Below are 19,069 nucleotides of genomic sequence, written 5' to 3' on the forward strand. Positions count from 1 at the left end.
TCCCTCTGACCTTCCTGCCAATCAGCTTAAAGCTCTGTTGGGAGAATTGGGGCTAGGCTTATGGTTGGGGGTCACTACAACACGAGGAACTGTATTAAGGAGTTGCGGCATTGGAAAGGTTGAGAAACCACTGACCTAGACAGAGGGACAGGTTTTTTTAACTGAATTGAATACTTTATTTGGCCAAGTATGATTAGACAGAACAAGGCATTTGATATTTGTACAGAAGGGTATATGCAAAGCAATGGAATAATAATACTCATAATAATATCAATAAAAGGGAGACTAAAGATGATCACAAGAAGTATAAATAATATTACAGTCATACTACATGGTAAAAATACACAGATATTAGAGAGCACTGTGAGAATTGGTGTCTGGCAAAGTGATGGCACCACAACTCTCCCTGTGTCTAACTGTGTTGAATTTTTCCCTCATGGAAAAGGCCAATCAAAGAATGAAGGGAAAACTATCAATTACAGATAATCCTTGCTTTATAACTGTTTGTTTAGCAGCTGGTGGAGCCATTGTGGCACAGTGGTTAGAATGCAGTATTGCAGGATAATTCAACTCTGCCAGGAGTTCAACCTCACCATCTCAGGTTTGACTGAATCTTCCATTCTTCTGAGGTCAGAAAAATGAGGACCCAGATTGTTGGGGGCAATATTCTGTCTCTATAAACTGCTCAGAGAGGGCTGTAAAGCACTACGAAGTAGTATTTAAGTCTAAGTGCTATTACTATTGCTTGAAGCTACAACAGCATTGAAAAAATGTGATTTGTTACTAGTCTTCACACTTATAAGTGTTGCAGCTTTCCTATGATTACATGACAAAAAATTGGTGCTTGGCAACCATTTGTTTACTATGGTTGCCACATCCCAGGATCATGGGATCACCACTTATGACCCTCCCAGCTGATTTCAGGCAAGCAAAGTCAATGGAAGAAACCAAAGTAGCTTAATGGCAAACTTTTTCTCCCTTTGTTAAACCAGGGGTGGACGTGGCCAACACATGATGCCTCTGGCTCATGGCCATGAGTTTGACACCCCTGACCTAGGAAATGATAGGCTGGATGGGAAAGGGCTTAAGCTGAATCCTACTAACATAGAACTCTTTGTCCATTGGGATTCTTTGTTCATTTCAACAATATCTCTGGACAGAGCAGCATTTCACCTGAAGAATCAGTTTTCTGACTTATGCATTCCTCTGGACTCATAGCTTCTGCTAGAAAAGCAGGTAGGAAGTGGCTAGAGAGGACCTTTTCCAGCTTCAGCTCAGGCACCTGTTGCAACCCTATCTGGAGTGGCTCTTGCTATAGTAATTCATGTTCCCATCAAAACTTGCTTGGGCTACTGTACACACTGTATATGAGACTGCCTTTACAGTAGTTAATAGCTATTGCCCTGTAAAATAGCACAGTGTGATCAAAAATTGAAAAATGTAGACGGTACATACATTCTCTACTTTCCTAACTGAAAAACAATTATTTGTCGAATGCATTTATTTAAAAATATAACTTTGAAAAATGCAAATCATTTTTCTTTAGGTAAAGCTGGTTAGCATTGATGCATCTGAAATAGCAGATGGGAACTCCTCCATGGTCCTGGGCCTGATATGGAACATAATCCTGTTTTTTCAGGTAAAAAAAATTCCAATGCTATAGTTTCATGTTTTTCGCTTTCAACAGAAAACAGATGGTATGCAAAAAAAGATGCAAACTAAATAGATGCTTGCTCTCATCTGTGTCTTTTTTGTGTAACAACATTGCAAAATTTGGACCATGGCAACGTCTTCTGAGCCTTTCTCCCTTCCTCTTCCTCCACCTCCTTCTTAGGATATTTCCTTTAAACAAATGGTTTTCTTCATCTAGTTACTTACGTCCACCCTGACTTAAATATTTCTGGCTTTCATTCAAATCTTGGATCAGTCGCCAGTCAATGCATTCTTCACTTTAATGCTGTGCATCTTGCCAATTATGCTTTAAGCAGAGATGCAAAACTTGAGGCCCCAGCTAAAGTTGCAATTGAGCCTGTCAATCCTCAGATGTAGAAACCCTTACAACAAATTGTCATTTTTGTTTTGGCGGAGATCAAAAAATTAACATATTGGGACACTGCATAGTGTTTATGTTATTTAATTTTACTTACACTTACATTTATGTTAAACTTAAGTGTTATCCTTGGCCCTATCCACTTTTTATCCTGTTCTGAGGTAATGTCTGGAATGTCTGCAGAGAGGGGCGGCATACAAATCTACATCTTACATGAAAACTTAATAGCCAGGAGGAGAGCATATGAGATTTGTGTCCTCTTGCCACTAATATAATTTAAATAATTTACATTGCTCTCTATTGTAAGCATGTTTTTCCTCAATGGCCAATGAGTAACCACTTTACTTTAAAATGGACAGTGTTTTGAAGTGGGACAACCCCATATTGGTGACAAAGGGAGGTTTTTAAAATCACAAGCATTATTATTCTCTTGAATCTGTTTTAAAAAGTATTAAGTGGAATATTCAGCCTTCTGGATTTAAACTGATTACCGATTTTTTCAGAGTATAAGACACATCCGACACACCTTTTTCTCCCCTAAAAGAGGGTGGAAATGTCAGTGCATCTTATACACCGAATTCAGCCATTTTTGCTGTCCTAAAGCTCCACCTCCTGCCTGCAGAGAGCTCCTGGATGCTGGGGATGGCAAAAACGCCTCTGTTTTTGTGAAAAATGAGGTGCCTTTTGCCTGTTTTTTTTGCAAAAATAGGGTGGTCAAAGGGTCTGGGAAGCCTGCAGAAAACTCCTGGGGACTGAGGAAGGCAAAAATGCCTCCATTTTTGTGAAAAAACAGCCAAAAAAATGGCTCCCATTCCTGAGCTAGCATGACTGGAGGAGGAATTCCGGGAGTTGAAATGCACAAGTCTTAAATCTGTCAAGTTTGTAAAAAGTGTACACGGTTGTAGAAAGTATTCTGCTACATTGGTATTTTATTAAATAATATAATTACTATACCATTTGGTTCAGAATACTTTTCCTCTTGTTTTCCACCTCTAAAATCTAGGTGTGTCTTATGTTCCGTTGCATCTTATACTCCGAAAAATACAGTATTTGCCTAAGCAAGATTGGTCAGATGATGATGAGGATGATGCAATTGATTAGATTAGATTACAGGTTAACAGAGTTGGAAGGGACCTTGTCGATCATCTAGTCCAACCTCCTGCCCAATTGCTCAGCCAACTGCACCAGTTTTCCGCAACAATGGATTTTTGATAGCTTTGTCAAAACTTTATAGCTAGAAAATATACATACTCATTCAATTAAAAACATCTAACTAGAATGCTTAAACTCTTTGTTTTCCCCTCAAAATGGCCAAATCAAAATAGATTTTCTTTGGTAGGGAAAGGAGAGATATTTGGAGCATAATTTTCAACCAAACACTTTCTAAACACTGTCTGTTTAGAATGGGCCAAACTTGATCAGATAATTATACAGTAGCTGTGTGAATGTGGTAAGGAGAAAAAATGTTATCATTTCCTTTCCATTATCTTGCCATTTACTACTTTCCTTCCAGCTGCCTCCATTTCAGCTGCTATTTCCTAAACATGATTATTCCTTTAAAGGTGAGCCAAATTTTCAAATGGCAAAATGGGAGCTAACAAGCCAGGAAACATGAGAAGACATTTCTCCGCCCTACCATCTGTTAAAAAGTAAATATGTTGAAAAACAAAGTCTTCCATGCCTGGTGCTGAGTATCACTTATTAAAAGATGAGGTTGTTTATCTTGTTCTGCTGCAAAGTGACATTGGCATTGACCATTAAATGTTATGTGTGGATGTGATTGAGTTAATTAACTGCTTTTTAATGTAATGGGATTTTGGCTTAGAGTTTTTAACTATTAGATTTGAACACATATTTTTATTGTATTGCATTCTGTGAGCCGCCTTGAGTCCTCGGAGAAGGGTGGCATACAAGTCTAATAAATAATAATAATAATAATAATAATAATTATTATTATTATTATTATTTTATTATTATTATTATTATTATTATTATTTTAGCATTGCCTTACTGCTATTATGGCATTCCAAAAATACCTTCTTCATAAAATGTAACTAACAGTGGACTCCAAACTGAGGCTGCTCCTTGCCACTTCTTATCTCTTCCAAATTCTGACATATTCCCCCCTTCTATCATTTGGTAACTTTCTACCAAAAAGGAGGTTTACTGCATAAACCATGTTATTGTTATATATAAGCAGTGATGGGCTCCTACGGGAACGGTCAGGAACGCAGTTCCAGTAGCAAAATTTTGAGCTCCACCCCAGAGCACCCAATTTGCACTGAAAGATGTTGAAACAAAATGCATAAGCCACGCCCACAGTGGGGTAGTAAAAATTTTGGTAGCCCATCACTGTATATAAGGTAATCAATATTTAGCAGAAATACCCTTAACGTTATTTTTCCATGAATGCTTGTCGGGTGGGTGGGGAGATGTGATGCCTTATTTTGGCAACAGCTAGAAGCAGAGTTTATGGGAACACAACTATACGAAGGCAGAGAGATACAATAGTTTACTGATTCCCCTGAAAATCCAATGTTCAGGGATGTACGATTCTTGGTCTAGAGCAGCGTTTCCCAACCGGTGTGCCGCGGCACACTAGTGTGCTGTGAGACACAGTCAGGTGTGCCGCGAAGCTCCTAGGGAAGCTCCAGCTGGGCGGGGCGCTGCTGGCGCCCCTGCCTGAGTGTCGTCCTGTGGATGGTCTTGGGCTTCACAGTCGCTTCCTGGTTCCCTCTCCTCCCACCGCCTGTGTCTCCCGCCATCGCCTCCCACCAAGCCGGCGGCCGTTGCCGTGGGTTCCTCGAGTGGGAGTTGCTGCTTCCCTCCGGCCAGCCCAGCCACGCTGCCGTAGAAAGCACAGAGGTTATTGCCACCACTTCTGCCTCCACTCAGGGAGCCACCGTGGTCACCGCGCCTTTTCCTCTCGCTCAGCTCAACCACGATGGCTCCCTGAGTGGAAGCAGAGGCGGCGGCAATAACCTCTGCACTTTCTATGGCAGCGTGGCTGGGCTGCCTGGAAGGAAGCGGCAGCTCCGGCCCGAGGAATGAGGCGCTGGCGGTAGACACAGGCGGTGGGAGGAGAGGGAACCAGGAAGCAACCGTAAAGCCCAAGACCAGCCACAGGACGACCTTCAGCCAGGGGCGCAGGGACTGCGCGCAGCCATGGTGGGAGTAGCGTGAGAAAGAGAGGATTCCATCCCACGAGGAGACGCCCACCGAGCTGCAGGTCCCGCTGCCGTCGCCTTCTTTCCCTCCGCCTCTTTCTCCTCATGCAGTCTGAGCCCGCCTTTGTGAGTCCGCCCTGGCTTTCACTTCACCCCATGATTTCCCCGCAATTTCATCCAGGCCACCTCTTGCCTCCTTTTGAATTGCGGGAAAATCTGCGGGCGAAGCAAAAGCCAGGGCTGGAGAGAAGCGCGGGGGTGGGGAAGGAGGAGAGCCCCTCAGCGCTTCCCCTCCGCCAAGCTGCCTGCTTGTCCTCGCGCCTCGTTGCTACTGCCTGCCTTTTTCCAGGGGCCTTTGGAAGGTACCCAGGGAAGGGGGGGATTGGGGGTGGCTGCAGCGGCTTCTCGTCCTCCTCATCCGGCTGCTAACGCCCGCCCGGCCCCTCTTGCAGTCCCTTCACCGAGCGCTTTTGTCCCAGGCTGTCAGCGAAAGGGCTACAGGACAGGTGGGTCAGGCGTTCTTCTCACAGCTGAGCCAGGATTTGGAATGTCGGGTGTGTGTGCATGCGGGCTCCGCATCCCCCTGCCACTCGGAACATTTAAAATAAGAAAAACCTTCGCCGGCCTCCGCAGAGAAGAAAGGAAGAGAGAGAAAGAGAGACAGAGAAAGAGAGGCAGAGAGAGAGAGAGAAAGAGAGACAGAGAAAGAGAGAGAAAGAGATAGCAAGAGAGACCGAGAAAGAGAGAAAAAGAGAGAGAAAGAGAGACAGAGAATGAAAGAGATAGCAAGAGAGGCAGAGAGAGCAAGGGAGAGAGAAAGACATATAGGGAGGGAAGGAGGGAGAGAGACAGAGAGCAAAAAAGAGAGGAAGAAAGAAAGAGGGATGGAGTGAGAGAAAGAAGGGAAGGAAGGAAGAGAGAGAAAGAGTGAGGGAGAAATAGAGCGAAATGGAGGAAGATTTTTTTTTGTCAAAACTTTTCTTTAGCCCCCCCCCCCTTCAGTGTTCCCCAGGATTTTGAAAATATGAATAATGTGCCGCGGCTCAAAAAAGGTTGGGAAACACTGGTCTAGAGTACTAAGGCCTGTAGCACTGAGAGGAAAATAGCAGAAGCACTTGTTCTCAAGCAGGCTTTTCGGCTGTAATACAGTACTATCCTTTCTCTGAAGAGAAAGAGACCTTTTTATGGAAAGGCAACTTTGTCCAATATTTAGATGAATAGATTTATTACAGATTAATCATAGAAACTTTGAAGACTGACAGCAGAAAAAGACCTCATGGTCCATCTAGTCTGCCCTCATACTATTTCCTGTATTTTATCTTAGGATGGATATATGTTTTTCCCAGGCATGTTTAAATTCAGTTACTGTGGATTTACCAACCACGTCTGCTGGAAGTTTGTTCCAAGCATCTACTATTCTTTCAGTAAAGTATTTTCTCACATTGCTTCTGATCTTTCTCCCAAATAACCTCAGATTGTGCCCCCTTGTTCTTGTGTTCACTTTCCTATTAAAAACACTTCCCTCCTGAACCTCATTTAACCCTTTAACATATTTAAATGTTTCGATCATGTCCCCCCTTTCCCTTCTGTCTTCCAGACTATATAGATTGAGTTCATTAAGTCTTTCCTGATAAGTTTTATGCTTAAGACCTTCCACCTTTTTTGTAGCCTGTCTTTGGACCCGTTCAATTTTATCAATATCTTTTTGTAGGTGAGGCCTCCAGATCTGAACACATATTCCAAATGTAGTCTCACCAGCGCTCTATACAACGGGATCACAATCTCCCTCTTCCTGCTTGCTATACTTCTAGCTATGCAGCCAAGCATTCTACTTGCTTTCCCTACCACATGACCACCCATTTTGAGGCTGTCAGAAATCACTACCCCTAAATCCTTCTCTTCTGAAGTTTTTGCTAATACAGAACTGCTAATACAATACTCATATTGAGGATTCCTTTTCCCCAAGTGCATTATTTTACATTTGAAAACATTAAATATCAGTTTCCATTGCTTTTACCACTTATCTAGTAAAGCTAATCATTTGTCATATTACAGATACCTCCAGGAAAACTCAATCATGATAATCATGATTTTTAAAAAAGAAAAACTCAAAGGTTTACCTTTTTGGTAGTGAGCAAAAGCAGTTCACATATTGTATATATTTAAATCTTTGCTGTGCAACTACATTATTAATGGCTAACACTCTTTACTAAGGAATAGTTGCATGTTTTATTCATTTGTCCCCATTGTAATACCGTATATGCAAATTATTTATTTTTGTAACCTCTTAAAGCTGAGGAAATGATCCACAGAACATGCTACTCTTAAAGTGAGCATGTTTGTGGATTATTTACTTACAGCACCCATACCTGTACTTTGGCATAGATCTGGGCCAAGGTACTGCAAAGTATTGACTGTTGGAAGGTGATATGCATTTTATGATATATATTGGAATGCCAGTTGCCAGTATTAGTGATGTAAGGCAGGGACAGCTGTTTTCAGATGCACCAAATTGGCCTCAGCTGAACCATGGGTCTTAGCACTGAAGAGGTCCCTGCCAGCAGTCTCTTGTCTAAAGCAATGAAAGGAGCTGATTGTCTGGGAAGCATGACTAGATGACAAATCTTTGTTTTGTATTTCTGACCTTAATAATTGCCTTTTTCATTACAGATAAAAGAACTTACAGGCAACCTCAATAGGAACTCCTCCTCATCTAGCCTGTCATCAGGGCCAAGTGGCCCTGATTCGGACACATCTCATCCCAGCACACCTAATGTTGAGAGAAACATGTCAGTTTCAGTGAAGGATCAGCGGAAAGCAATCAAGGCTCTTTTAACCTGGGTTCAAAGGAAAACTAGAAAGTATGTTGCTTCCTCTCCTCACTTTTTAAAAACAAAACTCAATTTCATTGCCTGTTAGAGGGATGAGCAATGTCCTTTTTTGACCTGTTTAAAGCAATGTAAAGGGGATCTTGTGCAAGAACAGAGTGTAACTGAGCCTGTTATGAAGCTGATCAGCTTTCCTGATGTTCCTGTTCTGTGATCTTTGTGTTGATAACAGTTCTGAATTTATCTGCAGTTGATTTATTTGTGCAACTCCCTATTACCATACAAAGCTTATGGAAACCAGAGTAAATGTACCAGTTCTTTCTCTTAGTAGAAAGTAGGGAGAATCATAATTTGTCAGAAAATTAAACAAATTCAGCTTTATGATTCCACTCTTCCATTTCTATCCATTAACATCAAAGAAGAAAGTGGGTAGAGTAATTTGTCTGGAGGGAAGTTCCAATGTCCACAGATTAATGTTCATCTCTGTATATGCAGCTTAGAGGCCAGTCTTTTGTGCCTGGAATTGTCAGAGGTTTCATTGCCAGTTAAAATGCTATTCTGAAATGCAAGCAGCTTCCATGTACCTTCCTTTCCATGTCTTCTTTGTTTAATAACTTCTTATAGAACAGTTGTGAAATGGGTAAATGGAATGACACTATTATACACATCACATTTCTGTAAGAATATATTTTAAGTCAGAACTGTCTACTTTAGGTTTTTTGTTTTTTGGGTTTTTGCTGGAAAAAAATTACAAAAAGCTTATGGCAATATTTTCAAATATTCATCTTGTGCAAATATATACATTCACAGCTTAAATCATTTGAATAAACTGTGTTTACTTGCCCCATTAGATTTCAGGAAGCAGTTTATAATTCCTCTACAGGGAGCAACTTGCCCAGAGTTCTTTCTGTATTTTTGTCTCTACCTAAATTTTAATCTCTGCTTTAAAAATTATAAGCACCATTAACTCCATAGAGGCATATTCTTGGAATAGGGAGAATTATCCTCATTTTCCTGATCACGAAGACCCATTAGTCTATTTTGAAATCTCAATGAATTATGATATTATTGGACAGGTCTCAAAACAAATAAGAAGCAAACTGGGCTACTCACTGATGAAGGGATAGTGTCACTGGGGACTTTCTATAATGCCCAATCTCAGCTTTCCTTTACTGCGGTGGATAGTGTAGATAGCAGTGCTGTCAATTTAGCATGGGATGGATCCGGGATGCAATTCAGCAGGTTCTGGAGAACCTGTAGCAGAAATTTTGAGTAGTTCGTAGAACTGGCAACCGCCACCTCTGGCTGGCCACAGAATGGGATAAGAATGGAGATTTTACAATATCCTTCCCTCAGGAGTGGGGAGGGAATGGAGATATTTCAGTAGCCTTTCCCTTCTACACCCACAGAATCTGTAGGGGGGGAAATGAATTTCACCCCTGGGATAGACTCAATTTACTTCTGAGATGGAGTCCAAGCCATAAGTTCTGACCAGTTCTGGAGAACCGGTAGCAGAACTTTTGATTACAGTGGTACCTCATGATACGAACCCCTCTCCATACGAACAACCCGAGATACGAACCCGAGGTTCGGAAATTTTTTGCCTCTTCTTACGAACTTCCAGGTTTGGCGTTCGGGAGGCCGCCGAGAAGCCCCCCGGCTGTTTCAAAAGGTGACAGCCGGGTGGCAGGGCTTCTCGGCGGCCACCCGAACCCAAATTTTTGCCGAACTTCCGGGTTCGGCATTGGGAGAACGCTGAGAAGCGCCTGGCTGTTTCAAAAGGTGACAGCCGGGCGGTGGCATTTTTTTGCGTTTTTTTTTCATTGCACGCATTAATTCATTTTACATTGTTTCCTATGGGAAACAATGTTTCGTCTTACGAACTTTTCACCTTACGAACCTCCCCCGGGAACCAATTAGGTTCGTAAGACGAGGTATTACTGTAGTTTGTAATAAACAGTTTTAGGTTGATGAGATTTCCATGTATGCTAATTCATTATCATTGTCTATCTGGACAATGGGCATTTGTTAAATAAAAGAAGTTTCTGTCTGATGTTTCTGATATTCAAAAGAAAAGCTAGTAAAGGTAGATAATATGTTTAAAACAGCCCTAAAGTAATTCAGTTAAAATAGGATGCACATTGAAGCTTTAAGGTACACCAAGGTTAACCAGCATCAATATGCATGAAGATATTCCTATATTTTTTTCTTAAACATAAATACTGTCATGGAATTAAATTTATTGCAGGATAACATTAAAATTAAAGAATGTTTTCTGGAACGCGTCTAGCCTTGACGCATGCGCAATCCTGTAATCAGTGTTCCAATATCTCAGGAGCTGCCACAAAGAAGAGGGAGTCAAACTATTCTCCAAAGCATCTGAGGACAGGACAAGAAGCAATGGGTGGAAACTAATCAAGGAGAGAAGCAACTTAGAACTAAGGAAAATTTAGTGACAGAACAATTAATCAGTGAAACAACTTGTTTCCAAAAGTTGTGAATGCTCCAACAGTTTTTAAGAAGAGATTGAATAACCATTTGTCTGAAATGATTTAGGTTTTCCTGCCTAAGCCAGGGGTTGGACTCGAAGACTTCCAAGGTCCCTTCCAACTCTTCTCTTATTCTATTATCTTATTCTGTTCTATTCTATGTTCTGTTCTATTATTCCAGTCCAGTCCAGTCCATAGAAATAGAAATACTGTATATATTTTTAGAAAACCCTGGAAATGTAGTTGTCAGCTTATAATTGTGTGGTTCAATTTATGAAGCTGTTATTTTATTATAACAATTTTTCATGTTTCAAAAGTTGTTAAGCTTGTTGCGTTTTGTATCTGAATGTTCATAGTGCCTCTTTTCTCTTTTAGATATGGTGTTGCAATTCAGGACTTTACCAGCAGTTGGAGAAGTGGCCTGGCCTTCTTAGCTGTAATCAAAGCAATAGATTCTAGCTTGATAGATATGAAGCAAGCTTTAGAGAAATCTCCCAGGGAAAACTTAGAGGATGCTTTCTGTACTGCACAAGACTATCTGGGTATTCCAAGGCTTCTGGAACCAGAAGGTAGCCTACTCATCTTTGAATGTCACCAGCATGTATATGTAGCAGAAACAGAAAATAAACAAACAAACAAACAAATAAATGCATACATACATACATACATACATACATACATACATACATACATACATACGGGGTAGATAAATCACAACATGTATTCCACCCTTAAGAAAGATGGTTCAGCTTTGCTAGCTGAGGAATTCTGAACAGTGGTTCTCAACTTTTCTAATGCCATGACCCCTTAATACAGTTCCTCATGTTGTGGTGACCCCCAACCATAAGTCTAGTGCCAATTCTCCCAACAGAGCTTTAAGCTGATTGGCAGGAAGGTCAGAGGGACACCCCCTACTGTAAATGTCCGATTGGTAGGATTGTAAAAATATTTTCCAAGGCACCAGAATAGAAGCTTTAGTTCCTAACACTATGGATTTGTCTTTCCCCATGGTCTTAGGCGATCCTTTTGAAACAGTCATTCAACCCTCAAAGGGGTCCCGATCCCCAGGTTGAAAACCACTGCTCTAGAATCATCTTCCAGATTATGCTTGTCCTTTAAAAGAAACTTTTGTATCTGGAGAAGAATATTAAGATACAAAAATATTAACTGAGAATAAAGTAAAGATTTGGAATGGTAATTATTTTTCATTCATAGATGTTTTGGTTAATATTGAAATGGTGTTTCATGTGATTTCTTCCCAGACATTATGATTGATTCACCTGATGAGCAATCCATCATAACATATGTGGCACAGTTTTTGGAGCATTTCCCAGAGTTGGAAGGGGTATGTGTTTTATTTCACTTCACTTTTTAATTTTTTTTATTTTTAAGATCCTTACATAATATCACTCCTTGTGATTTTTTGATACATTATCATGCTGAATAGATTAACTAAGGAATGCTTAACTGATTTTCAGACTTTTATCCTTGTATGATTGTTGCCCATTTCTGTCAGTTTTGTCAGTTGTTGCTATTAATATTTCAATATATTGAATATTACGATCATAATTCAGCTATTTTAAATTAAAGAATAATCAAATCACTTCACTTCTATAACGTGCACCATATTGAATTGAGCAAATATGAAGGACTTTGCTGTTCTGGAAAGAAGGTATCTTCATAATAAGTTGGCCAAATTGAGTTGATGATTGTTATGGCTATGTGAATCCTTTAAATCCTGATTTAAATTATAAAGAGCATCAAAATAGATGCTGCAGGATATTACACTCCAGAGACTGGCTTGTTGAAGTCATTGGATCTTAGGTATGGAGCTTCCTACAAGCAAAACAAAGTATTCTGAATGTGGTTTTCAAAATATGACAATCAGTATATTGATTAATTCATGCATATTTTCAATTTTCAGCAGCAAGTTTTTGTGGTGGAATTGTATTCTATTATACACTTTAAAAAGTGAGTTTCACTTCTATGCCACGAGAGCTAAAAAAGCAGAACAGATATTGTAGATGTGGAATTCCCAAATTGCATTCCATTATTATTAGTTTTCATAGAGTTTGCTTGATAAGAACGGTTAGTTTATATTGAATTAGAACAATTATTTATCCAGTGTTTTGAAAAATATAACCACTCAACTTATTTCTGATTCTACGGTTCTATGATTATGTATTGATTGTTATTATTTATATTTCATATCACATAGGAAGACTTTTCAGATCTGGACAAGGAATTTCCAATTGAATCTGCTTTTGTCCATATTAAAGATCTGCCGGAGGAAGAAAAACAAGAAAAAGTGTTACTTCTGAATGAAAATGGAGAACATATATATCCTATTCACCTGGTAGGAAACCAGTCACCACCACTCCAAATAGATGGTCTGTCTTTGCCTCTTGATGAGGAGAATCAAGATTTTCATGCAGCAAGTACAGAATCTAATGACAGCCTGGCTGATTATATGGATTCTTCTGCAAAAGAACTTCAAAGGCCTAGAACATTGCCAGTAAAAAGTGTTCAGATCAGTCCCACTACTAAATTTGCCAACAATGTCAATCAATCTGAAGTAAAACAAGTGAATTTGTCTGCTTCAATAAAGAATGATGACCTCCCATCAACTGTTCTTATTTACCATAAAGATTCTGCTGAACTAGTTGACTCTGATGAATTTGATTCTGACATTCAAAAATCACTCAGTGAAACAAAAGAATCACCTGAGAGTAAGACTTGCTCCTTGCCTTGGACTTTCCATCCATCTAAAAATTTATCAGAACATCTGACAAATGAACCCGAGTATGTAATTCCAACCTCTGAAGAAGAAGAGGTCGCACAGAAGTACATATTACAGATGTTGAATCAGGAAATAATATCTAAGCTTACAGAAAATGATGAACCTATGGAACAATCATCTAATTTAAAGGAAATCCCATCTACTAATCAGGAAATTGATGTACACGTCATTAAAGATAATTCAGAGACAACTTATGCACCTGAATATGAAACAATCAGTAATACTTCCAAAAGCCTTAATATTGCTAATGAAGCATCAGAGATGACGCCAAATCCTTCCAAAGTTTCCATAATTCCTCATGAACTTTTCTATTATCCACATTATGATGTCTCCATATCAGCACTGCTGGATGCCTTCGCTACCTCCACTTCTGATACAGATCTTTCCCTTTTAGAAAACAGCAAAATCTGCTCAGAAATTCTAGTCGATTGTTTGGCTGAAAATGAGCCCGTTAGCCCAGGCACTGGAGGGAATATTCCCAAACAAGATCTACAGAGCAATATGAAGGATGTGCCCCCCAAAAAGGACAATAAAAGCCCAAGAAAACAGAAAAGAGATTCTCAGTGTCATACCAAATTTTCGGCTTGCAAGGCTGCTGTGGTAGGAAAAAACACACTGCCTCAAAACAGCAACAATATGGCTACCACTGAAAACGATCCTGCGCATCTAGATGTTCATGTGGTAAAGTCTGCTTTTGCCATTACTTGCTTGGTTCAGCAAAATAGTTCCTATTTTAACTTGCACTATATGTTGCATGCCAGGATTTAGGGGAGCTGTACACTACTATTGAAAGGAGGGATGCCCTTTAACACATGCTATCTTCAATTAACTTTTAAATCTTGTCTGTTTGGGTCTTGATTTGTTTTTGTTTATTAAGTCAGGATTAGATGCTTTACTGATTTTATTTTTTATTGACTCATAGGAAGATATCAGAATATTTATCCCTGTTTTAATAGTGAGTTTGGATATAAATATTGGGACCAGGAACGCCTTAGACACGGATTGGTTTCCAAACCATTGACACAAAGCATCCATCCCTCGTTGCCATCTAAATCAGGAGTGGGTGATAGATATAATGTGGCTTCCTAAAACACATCAAGATCGTATTGCTAAATTTAGGGGCAACATAACATTTTGAAGTAATTGAAATTATTAAAACGAGGGGAATAGGAACATTTTGATAAGCTTGAGCAACTTAGTTCCCATCTTTACAACGGAGTAGAAAATCATAGAACGCCAAACCTTTTTGGTTGTCTTCCCTCTAGTGAGGTTCATACATCACTGAAAAGCCTTCTGCAACCTGCCAACTGGTTAGTTATTTGTCTCTCAGCTCTATTCTCTTTTGGATTTGAATTATCTATTAGCCACGCTCAGAACTGCTTATAGGATTTCCATTTGTTGGCTAGCCTTGAAACAATATCCTTAGCTGTCATTCTGCTCTACGCTTTCTAAAGCTGGTATATCTCGTTTTGTTGGACTTTGGCCAATTAGAATACTGAATAGGGGTAAAAGAAGTTATAAAACTTCTAGAAGAGTGCTATGTCCTAGTGTTTCCAATTTGCCAAATGCTGACATTTTATTTAAGTTTGCAAATATCCAAACCCTTGAAAATAACTGTGTAAGGAACAGTTCACAGCAAAAGTCAGCATTATTTGGCAAGTCATCTAGGTGATGCTTATTTTCATTTTCATTCACAAATTTTGAGATTTTCATCATTTAATATCAGTTGTCACATTTCAGGTTTTCATTGAATAATTAATATGCATGATTTTTTTCTTGCTATGTAATATTTTTTTTGGAAGGCAAGTTTCAGGATAAAATTGAATATTGAAAGTGGTGTATAACTGCAGCTTATTCAATGTTTGCATAATGGGACTCTCATAATAATGATTCAATGAATGAGTATTTGGCACCTCCCTGGTCACAATTAAGTATATTCATTGTGATTCTCACATGTGACTGTCTGTTGCTTGCTCTCATTGCATTTTGCATGAAATGTATGATATAAAATTAGGGAATACAAAAAGTGTCATCAATATGTTCTATTCCAAACCAATCTATTCCAAATCTGGGCTTAATCTATCTGAAACATTCAGCTAAACCAACTTGGAATCAGAACAATCCATATCTGAATTCTCTTATGTGATTATTTTCTACTTTGAGGTGGGCTTTGATCATTATGAAATGGTGTCAATACAGGTTTTGAGACTCGTTAATCCTCCTTTCATGATTAAATAAGGACTCGGATATTTCCTTTGTAGAAAAATGCATAAACTATTGTAGATGAAAATTTAGAATTTATAGTGATCTAAATTGATCTTTGAGTATGCTGTATGTTTATAGCATCCAAAATACATGTTCTAATTGGACATTTGATTTTTATAGGAAAAAAATGAAGGTTGTTGAGGAACAGACTAGTAACTATCTTTAAGAGTGCACAGCTATTCCCACCACACAGCATAAGAAAGAGATTTAACAACCCTAAACTGATACCTAGTTTGGACATTATAATGTAAATTTCCTAGCTGTCATTATTTTGGGCAGTCCAATTTCTATGGATGAAAATATTCTCACAATCAGTATCTTAACAAAATAGAACCTATTATGTAAGCACTTTTATTATATGAAGTCCCAAGGTTCTGGGTTCTAAGGAAGCCTTTGTATATGGAGCTCCGTAAATGTTGAGTTCCCCATCTGAGAAACCTATAGTAAGTAGTAACATGATTGCAAGGGCAGGGCCATTTTAACATGGAACCAGTGCTCACCCTAATGCGTTGTATTTTCTCCAGCCAATATGGCCAGCAAAGTAGATTTCAGGTAAAGTATACATCTATCTGAACTCATTGCTTTGAGTTTAGTTTATCATTCTGATATTAGCTGAGTTTGGAGGCAGGGGTGAAATTCAGAAGGTTCTGACATGTTCTGGAGAACCGGTAGTGGAAATTTTAAGTAGTTCAAAAAACTGGTAAATACCATCTCTGCTGGCTCCATAGTGGGGTGGGAATGGAGATTTTGCAGTATTCTTCCCCCAGAAGTGGGATGGGAATGGAGTTTTTGTAGTATCCTTCCCCTGCAATTGGGGGGGGGGGAATGGATTTTTTGCAGTATCTTTTCCCTGTCATGCCCACCAAGCCACACCACACCCAAGCCATGCCCATAGAACTGGTAGGAAAAACATTTTGAATTTCATCCCTATTTGAGACACTAATTCTTAGCCAGTAAATGGATCCCGGCTTAAGTTTTCTGGATAAAAATATGTACACTTCTAAAGGCTATACCTCATGATACATCCCACATTTGTCACATAATGAAACAAATTTGCCACCTACACATGTTTAAATAGAATTGTTACCAATGCTGACTTTACTAGTAATTATGCTATATTTGTTTTGCCGCATAGGTCAAAAAATGATACAGGGAGGAAATTTGTTTTGTCTTGCTGTTTAAGCAGTGATGGGCTACCAAAGTTTTTACTACCACACCGTGGGCGTGGCTTAGGCATTTTGTTTCAACATCTTTCAGTGCAAATTGGGTGCTCTGGGGTGGAGTTCCATATTTTGCTACCGGAACTGCGTTCCTGGCCGTTCCTGTAGGAGCCCATCACTGTGTTTAAGTTAGCCATCATCTAGCAATGGCAATGTATGCAACTGTTTAGAGATCACCATCCAAAATGGGAAACCCAACTAAAAAGAAAAGCAAGCTCTAATTCTCTTTTTACAGCTTGTAGTTTAGATATAGGTAGATAAAATCAGATTTATGTCTTGTGCATTATTAATGTGACAATGTGTCTTTCTACTTGAATACCTTGAATATCTATCAAAATCGTCACCTAAAAACATTTTTTTATCCAGCAAGTTATTAACATGTATTATTTGTTACTATGTTATGTTGTTGATAGATGATTTGAACAGCACTCTGCAAGGGATTATATGATTGACAAAAATGTATGTAGTCACTAAGAATCAACACTAACCTGATGACACATTATCAATTAAATAAATTCTACAAGTAAGAAAATAGGATATCGCACTCTAATAAATTTACCAGTTACATTAATTAAAGAAGATAAGTTCCTGGTGGAAGAATATAATTCATATCTTTTCAATCTGAACATTTTGCCTTCTTTTATAGATTATGGAAAACCAATCTGATATTGCAGCTGAAGAAAGAAAACTGCCAGAAGAAAGAAGTAAAAAGAAAGAAAAGAGGAAGAACAAGGCAATCTTCCAAGGAGAAAGTCCCCAGAGCTCAAAACCTGGCTTTACACGGTTAATAGATAAGATGGAAGAAGAATCCATGGACCATCTGGCTACATCAAGGTGCTTTCTGGCCCCATCTACAGAACTTGTCTTGCCTCTTTCCTTGCCCAGTTTCTTGATCTAAAGCTAAATCTCACATTTTACTGGTCTTCTTGGCTACACTCCTAAAAGCTATAGCATGGGAAATGAGTAGGAAATAGGAAATATTTATACATCCAGATGGATTTTGGAAGGACATGATCTAACCAACATTGATACCAATGAGTGGACAGCTTTTCAGGGAAATTAATAGGGTATAAACTATAACTCTTCGTTAAGAAATTGAAAACTGAATTTTATATTGTATTTTTATAGTTTTTATACTTATTATATAATAAAGCAAACAGAACTAGTTGGATGTAGTGGTCAAAGTATTGGATAGTAACCTGAGGACTGTAACTTATAGTGCTGCCTTAGGCAAAAAGCTAGTTGGTTGGCCTTAGCCCCAAAAAGGAGGCAATGGCAAATCACTTCTGAAAACCCTTGCAAGACAACTGCAGGATCTATCTAGGCAGTCTCCAAGAATCTGACATAATTGAACAGATGAAAAAAAATGAAAAATAAAACAAAATACTTTCCCCCCATCAAATCTGAGTATATATGAGCCATGGGGGTGCAGTGGTTAGAATGCAGTACTGCATGCTAACTCACTGCTCACTACAGGAGTTCGATTCTGAATAGTTCAAGGTTGACTTAGTCTTCTATCCTTCGAAGGTCAGTAAAATGAGGAACCAGATTGTTGGGGGCAATATGCTGACTCTCTAAACCGCTTAGAGAGGAGGCTAGAAAGCACTGTAAAGCGGTATATAGGTCTAACTACTATTGTTATATGAGTGTTACTTTCTCCTCCTTCTCTCACTAGATCTTTGGAAGATTTTTTTTTACTCTCCATTGCATATGTTTTTCACTGAATCATTTAGTTCTGCTTTTGTTTTTGCTGTTATTGTAGAATTTAGTATTTTAATTGCTTATTTTTTATGCCAGCTGGTCAACTAAAGGTGTGCATAAGCACACCAAAGTGCCTACCAACCCTGTCCTACTGTTCCCATATATTCGTAACCATCCTCACATATTCATAACCATGTTTATACATTTTATGAATTCACAATCATGTTTATACTTTTTCTGTAATCATAGATATGCTTGACAAAACAAATACCATATTTTTGGAGTATAAGACACCCCCCCCCCCCAAAAAGAGGGTGGAAATATTAATGCATCTTATACACCAAATACAACCATTTTTGCCTTCTGAAGCCCTGCCCCCACATCACATTTTTGCAAAAATTGGCCTGTTTTTCACAAAAATGGGGTGCACGGAGGGTTTGGGAAAAACAAATGGATGAAAAATGAGCCATTTTGTACAAAACAGGTGTTTTTGCCTCCCCCCAGCCCCCAAGAGCACTCTGCAGGCCTCCCAAACACTTTGTGTGCCCT

At 39.1% G+C, this 19,069-nt stretch overlaps 1 protein-coding gene across 3 annotated transcripts in view; it reads left to right on the forward strand.

Moving 5' to 3' along the window:
• CLMN (calmin) overlaps window positions 1–19,069 on the forward strand; it is a 98,162-nt gene that overhangs the window by 71,414 nt on the left and 7,679 nt on the right. For all 3 annotated transcript variants that reach the window (XM_070752837.1, XM_070752853.1, XM_070752844.1), the window contains exons 5-10: window positions 1,547–1,639; window positions 7,888–8,078; window positions 10,910–11,103; window positions 11,797–11,879; window positions 12,753–14,015; window positions 17,466–17,653. In XM_070752837.1, coding sequence (XP_070608938.1) covers window positions 1,547–1,639; window positions 7,888–8,078; window positions 10,910–11,103; window positions 11,797–11,879; window positions 12,753–14,015; window positions 17,466–17,653 — 2,012 coding nt within the window. The remainder of the gene's footprint in view (window positions 1–1,546; window positions 1,640–7,887; window positions 8,079–10,909; window positions 11,104–11,796; window positions 11,880–12,752; window positions 14,016–17,465; window positions 17,654–19,069) is intronic.

This window comes from Erythrolamprus reginae, chromosome 1 (assembly GCF_031021105.1).
Source record: "Erythrolamprus reginae isolate rEryReg1 chromosome 1, rEryReg1.hap1, whole genome shotgun sequence".
NCBI lineage: Eukaryota > Metazoa > Chordata > Lepidosauria > Squamata > Dipsadidae > Erythrolamprus > Erythrolamprus reginae.